The 6,836-nt window shown below is 34.8% G+C and overlaps 1 protein-coding gene and 1 long non-coding RNA gene across 4 annotated transcripts in view; one reads left to right on the top strand and one right to left on the bottom strand.

Annotated features, from left to right (window-relative positions):
* LOC128248091 (uncharacterized) overlaps positions 1 to 1,319 on the top strand; it is a 5,608-nt gene extending 4,289 nt beyond the window's left edge. The window contains exon 2 of the long non-coding RNA XR_008264342.1: positions 272 to 1,319. This is a non-coding gene — a long non-coding RNA (uncharacterized LOC128248091). The remainder of the gene's footprint in view (positions 1 to 271) is intronic.
* LOC106880273 (probable inactive tRNA-specific adenosine deaminase-like protein 3) overlaps positions 1 to 1,739 on the bottom strand; it is a 66,104-nt gene extending 64,365 nt beyond the window's left edge. For 2 of the 3 annotated variants that reach the window (XR_001410730.2, XM_014930146.2), the window contains exon 1: positions 1,206 to 1,734. Coding sequence is in view for 2 of the 3 variants with exons in the window: in XM_014930146.2 (XP_014785632.1) it covers positions 1,206 to 1,257 (52 nt within the window). In the remaining variant the exon portion in view is untranslated. Of the gene's footprint in view, positions 1 to 1,205 lie in introns of all 3 variants that reach the window. The other variant, XM_052968578.1, reaches the window with a different exon arrangement.
* Positions 1,740 to 6,836: the final 5,097 nt, after the last annotated feature.

The following is a 6,836-nucleotide window of genomic DNA, read 5'->3' as shown; positions in this document are numbered from 1 at the left end:
TTATCTAAAATTATGGGTAAAGAAAGAAATAACAAAAAATATTTGAAAATTGGGATTGGGGTGAAATTTCCGAGGAGTCCACTCCACCCCATCCCGTTTTACGGAAGCCAAAAAGGGTTTTGCAGCACCGGAATTCATTAAAAAAAAAAATTCCAATGATTCCGGGATATTTTTTTTTCCGAACAAAAATAAGGGGTTTTCAGCATTAGGAGGTCAGGGTACTTGATTCCACACGAAAAATTCGAGTTTTTTTTTTTTAATTTTATCTTAGTGAAAATCGTGCGGGTCAAAGGATCAAATAATACCGAAACGCACGCACGCACGCACACACACAGACAAGAGCAAGCGCGTGCGACACACACACAGAGAGGAACAAGCAGGTACGTACAACCCATTAGCTTTCTTCTCCTCCTATTTCGTCAACTGAAAGTTGACAAGACAAGGCACGTGCTTTTCACGGAAACAGCCGAATTGGAGTGTTTTGATTTTGTCGAGTCATATCGAAGGAATACCCATTAGGTATATGAAATAACGGGACGTCACTGTCGTTAGACCCCGGTTTCTATCGCAATTTATATTCATTTTTTAGAACAATTTACTTTCGCATTTTCACTACGGTAAACCGTGTGTTAACCTTATGTACAACACATCACCTCCAAAAGAGTTTATAAATATCTCGTAGATATTATTCAGGCGGCGAGCTTGTAGAATCGTTAGCATGTCGGATAAAGTGCTTAGCGGTATTTCTTCTGGCCCTTTACGTTCTGAGTTCGAATATCGCTCAGGTCAACTTTGCTGTTCATCCCTTCGGAGTTGATAAATTAAAATAAATGCCTATCAAGTACTGGGGTCATTGTAATTGACTTGCCTCCTCCCCTCAAAAATCGCTGGCCTTGAACCTTGCAATGGACCAGGAAAATGTTATGATCTCAGTTACATAAACAACATGGGAACCGGGTAAGAGGCCTCACGAGTCCTAGAGCTTATTTACGTTGTGAAAGAGAGAAACTGAATTTTAACCACGTGGTTTATAGCTAAAGTCAAATTGCATCACTTCATAAATAACAAAGAATGGATATGAGGACGTTTCATAGTCGATTGATGTGTTCACTAAGGGTAAATATTATACAGGAAATCTGGATCGCTCCAAAGGAATTAATTTTCATTCAATAACATTATCAAAATCAACAGTAAACATCACTCACCAACTTCAACGAATTTATCGTAAACGTCATCCAGTACTGCTTCAATTAGCATTTTGATTTCATCTATTTTTTGTGATTTCAAACACTCATTCCAAAGATGGTGTATTTTAAAAATACTTTATAGAAAATATATTTACAGTGGTGTTGTATTTACATCGGCATGTGCGAACTGTGTTTGTAGGCAAACGTTTAGAGTAACCTCCCTTAGATTTCAACTCTCTAGAATACTGTGTTTACTGTTCCAAGTCAACCTTGTCTGTTGCTATATATTAATATAATTCCATTAACACCAGGAATGTATTACAGGAATATTAAATGGACTATGTATTAATTAATTGGTAATTCTTCGATATTGGTACGCGACGTCATTCACCCACTCATCATTCTTCCATGACAGATAAAGAGGCTAGGCTGAAGTAGAGGGTGAATGACGTCGTCTCCTCAAACCGGCGATCTCTAGACCAATACCGATGAATACCGACTGTTTTATCGACCCCTCCCCCCGAAGGTTGAAATGCCAAGTTGACCTCAGAACGTAAAATGTAAAGCTAAATATCTTTTTTCTGATGCTTTAACACTACCTAAATGTTCCCTGCTGCTGTTTATATCCTCCAACGTATAATAGAATCTCAAGTTATCGGTGCTTAGAAACACCTACTTTACGAAGATTTAATTATCGATTTCAATTAGATTTTTCTGTCAGCTAGAAAACAAAAGATGGTAGGCGGGTAAAAGACGACGCACAGAAGGACGGGTGATAAAGCTCACTTCAAATCTACATTTCTGTGTGTCCATTTTTCATTTGATACGTATTCCTTCTGTTCCACCAGTGGAAACACCTAATCACAGAATTGTAATGTAAGTGGCAGAGTATACCATAAACAGTTGTACCATTAGCACAATCCTCAAGCAGAGTCAGCGTGACAAGGCTGACCCCTTTGAATTACATTTGCAATCTCATGAGTTTTCATTCAGTTTGGGCCTATGGGTTGTCATTCACCATGTTTGGGTCGACCCTAGACTGAGAACAAGACATGTGACCAAGATGTCATGCAGTGGGATCGAACTCGGGACCTCATGTTTGTGAAGATAACGTCTCAAGCATAAACCTTTTTTTTTCTTCATTCACAATCAGTAATGATTACGTGCTAGTAAGTTTCTCACCATACATGAAAGGTTCGTTTTTGGATGGTTTCGATCTTCACCAAAATAATTCCGCTTTTTTTCACTTTTGCAACTAAACAGAAATGATTGGAGCTTGAAAATAATTTTAGAGTAAGATATGCTAAAGATGAAAGAGGCACTCAAATAGTGAAGTATTCAACCAAATATTGTTTCAAGTTGGTGTATAATTCAGCATTCAAAAAGATACTGTTGTAGAATGTGAAGATTGTGTTGGGAATCACATTGAAAGCCAATACAACTGAACTGAAAATAAAGTCTGCACACATATATACAACGGGCTTCTTTTGGTTTCTGTCTATCAAATCTTTTCACAAGACTTTGGTTGGCCTGAAGCTGTGGCAGGAGACACTAGCCCAATGTATCATGCAGTGGGACTGAACCTGGAACCCTGTGGTTTGGAAACAAGTTTCTTAACGCACAACCAGAAATTTAATTAAGTAAGAGTCAATCTGACCTTATAAACTAAAATTATTTGAAGTAATCAAAGTTATTGAGTATGTCCACCTAACTGTTTAAAACTCGACAAGATGGTAGACATTTCACCAAGCTGTCAGGTCCAACTGTTTGCTCTTAGGATTTGCTATGCTTATAATATGTTCTCTTCTATTGCTTGATTTGAGTTCTAGTAGTAACCTGTCAGCTTTCACATCTTGAAATGTGATCCTTACTATTTTATTGAAACAGCTGTGTTAACCCATTAACATTCAAATCAGGTACATCCAGCCAAAATATTCTGACGCTTTTATGTTCAAACTGCCTAGATCCAACATCTCACACCTCCTCTACAATGTCATTCTAAAAATATACAATGGCATCTTTGAAAAGCATTACATTTGACAGAGTAATCTGAATGCTAAAGAGTTAGAGTTACAAATTAGTCAAATTGAATCAGTTAATTCTTTTATTGAATAAAAATACATCCATTTCTGAAAAACTTATTGAAATATTTTAAATTAAACAAAAATCAAAATAGCCCCCCCCCCAATTGTTTTCAATACATCAAATATACAAGAAAAAACAAAAACAAAACAAAACATTTTAGTAATAATTTTGGGTATAAGCACAAGGCTTTTGCTATAAAAGAGGAGAGACAATAGAGGTGAGTGATATTGATGGCATTAACAAAGTAAAGGAAATGTTTTCAACTGAAGACTGAGGTAAAAGATTTGGTTTGCTTAGGCCACATTGAAGCCCAATGTCTCCCCCAGCAGGAGAAAATCTTTACGAAAGGGTAAAAAATAACAAAGATTATCATTGAAAAAGAAATTTCTTGGCAAATCTATATAGTATTAAATATGAATATATATTTCTGCATTATTCTAATAAAATTTGATGAATAATTTTCTGATCTTTGATTGCTGTGTAATAGTTGTTTTTTCTTTCCAAAATGCCTGCTTCTTTTGAAGTTTTTCAAAGAAATGCTAGAACGTGAGTATTGTGAAGAAACCAATCCTTTAAAAATGCTTTCATTGGATTGGAAATTTCCTTCTTACCAGGAAACAGATTTAGACTTAATATAGTTATTTCAGATTTGCTAAATTTATAACACACTACCTTTCTGGATCAGTGCAAATATTGGTAACATAAGTTCTAACCTTACCAATACTAGTAACTTAAGCATCTTACAAAACAAATATGCACAATTTCTTTGTGATGCTCATCTACCCTCATATTTTACTACATGTTAATGTTGTAAGTCTGCTAGCTTTTCCAGCAAAATATTCAGAAGTCCATACGTTTATTAGGCTGTTTGACTCAGCAAATACATGTACAATAGAAACTACTAAGTATTTCTCGTATATATATATCATCATCATCATCATCATCATCATCGTTTAACGTCCGCTTTCCATGCTAGCATGGGTTGGACGATTTGACTGAGGACTGGTGAAACCGGATGGCAACACCAGGCTCCAATCTAAATTTGGCAGAGTTTCTACAGCTGGATGCCCTTCCTAACGCTAGTGAATGCCATTGGAACATTCTGAAAAATATTAATGAAGTTACAAAACAACAATTATGATAGGCCCTAGTTTGTTCTACTAGTGATTAGCCAAAAGTAGCTTTCTCTTTTCAAAGAGGGGAGGGGTTAAAACAAGCTTCAGAGCTTAAAATTCAGCACTGAAAGACAGGAGGCATTTTCTAACACCCAATGATTTCTTTCTTCCATCATATGAGTCTTTATAAGAACAAGTTAAAGTATAACTGTATAATTCAAAAATATTTCAGGAAGTAGACTATATCAAGGAAAAACTTTTTCTATTCAAAATATCTACATGCTATTACTTATAGCATTATCTACATCGTGTTCTACACTTAAAAAAAATAAATTATTTCACATTCAAAGATTCTAAATTTTTAAGGCTTAAACTATTAACTGGCTTCTGATCCAATTTTAACCCTTTAGCATTTAAACCAGCTATATCCAGTCCAAATATTTTACCTGTTTTATGTTCAAACTGTCAAGATCCACCCTACAATGTCATTCTAAAAATATACAATTATATCATTAAAATCTCAAATGTATAAAATAATACATGATTAATTCAAAACAGTGTCAATAAATAACCATTATATTTGACAGAAAAATCTGAATGCTAAAGGGTTAATGTATATTAAAGTTATATTTTGTGCAACTGAGTTTTATAGCAGCACTTTGCCATCATAGTTAAAGCACTCAAATATATAAACTAAATTCTATCAAAAATAACCAAAGAATCCTTACAGTTCATTCTGTTTATAAGGGAATTAGTGAATGTGAATGACTTTCACATTTTCCTCTATGGCATCAATAAAATAAGTGAAGCAAAATAACTGCAATTAGTAATTCTAATTGCATTACAGGCTAGGCTGCCAATATTCACAGTAACATTAACAAATGTTTACATTTGAATTAAGTCTCAATGGATCAATTCTCTGCAAAATGTTATTAACAATGTGAGTAATATTATTATTGTTCTTATACTAACAAAGAATTAACATAGTGCCTGGAAACTACTAACATTTTTTTTTTTTTTTTTTTGAAAAGGAAAAAAAAAACTTACAGTGTAGCAAAAAGGACCAAGTTCAATATTTTGCGAAACCACTATAATGACCATAAATGTACTATAATGGATACTAATGTAAATTCATATATCAATCTTTTCTACCCACATTCATCATCGTTTAGCATCAATGGGTTGGATGGTTTGACAAGATTTGACAAGTCAAAGGACTGTGTCAAGCTCCAATGTCTAGGCTAACATTAACAAACGTGTCAAGCTACAATGTCTGTTTAGGCATGGTTTCTATGACTGGATGCCTGTTTGTAATGCAATATATCAAAAAAGTAAGAGCTGTGTCTCAATGCACAAATTTTTAAACTAGCTAGCAGACAATAAGTAAAATATGAAGCCAAACCAATGTATTTAGTCTATAAATTAGTACATATAAGAAGGGTGGGGTGGATTTAATTATCTATAGACACTCATCAGCAAGTAAATGATATTGGATGCTCTTTTTTGTATAGCAAATTCTCATCACATTAAAACAATAAGCATATTTTTTTTATAAATCATATTATTAAAATCAGCTAGAAGACAATAGTTAAGTTGTACAGTAATACTATCATTATTGCATGACAATATGTTCCAAATTCCTGATAGTCTAAACTACACACACATACACATCAATAGTTTCAAATTTGCAATAAAAATTTGTTTTTTTTTCCTTTTCATCACTCTTATTTTTGATCAACTTTTAAATAAGTTAATTAAATAATTTCATTGGTATAATAACTAAGACCTCTTGTATGATATCTGTTTCTAATTTTGGCACAAGACCACTAGTTATGGGGGTAGGGGATTAGCTGATATCATCATCTTGAGTACTTGGACTGATATTTTATTTTATCAACACCAAAGGGATATAAGGTGGAATTTGAACTCATCATGTAAAGAATCAGAAGAAATACAACACTCTAAACAACTCTGCCAACTCTGATATAATAATAAGACTATTTGTAAACAGTTTTAGTTTTACATCTGTACAGATCACCAAAACAAATTTGAATAACAACATTCAGTATTCTTTTCCTGCATTGGATTATCCTTCTTAAGATAATAGGGCTGAGGTGGTGAGGCAAGACCTTCGTACATTGGGCCTCACCGAGGCGATGACTACTGACCGAGACCTTTGGAAATGTGCTGTGCGTGAGAAGACCCGGCAAGCCAAGTAAGATCGTTGCCAGTGCCGTTTTCGTGCGGGTGACACGTAAAAGCACCCACTACGCTCTCTGAGTGGTTGGCGTTAGGAAGGGCATCCAGCTGTAGAAACTCTGCCAAATCAGACTGGAGCCTGGTGTTGCCATCCGGTTTCACCAGTCCTCAGTCAAATCGTCCAACCCATGCTAGCATGGAAAGCGGACGTTAAACGATGATGATGATGATGATGATGATGATAACTAGT

This window comes from Octopus bimaculoides, chromosome 6, assembly GCF_001194135.2.
Source record: "Octopus bimaculoides isolate UCB-OBI-ISO-001 chromosome 6, ASM119413v2, whole genome shotgun sequence".
NCBI classification, from domain to species: Eukaryota; Metazoa; Mollusca; class Cephalopoda; order Octopoda; family Octopodidae; genus Octopus; species Octopus bimaculoides.
The sequence above is the reverse complement of the archived record's forward strand: the minus strand, read 5'-3'. Positions and strand labels throughout refer to the sequence as shown.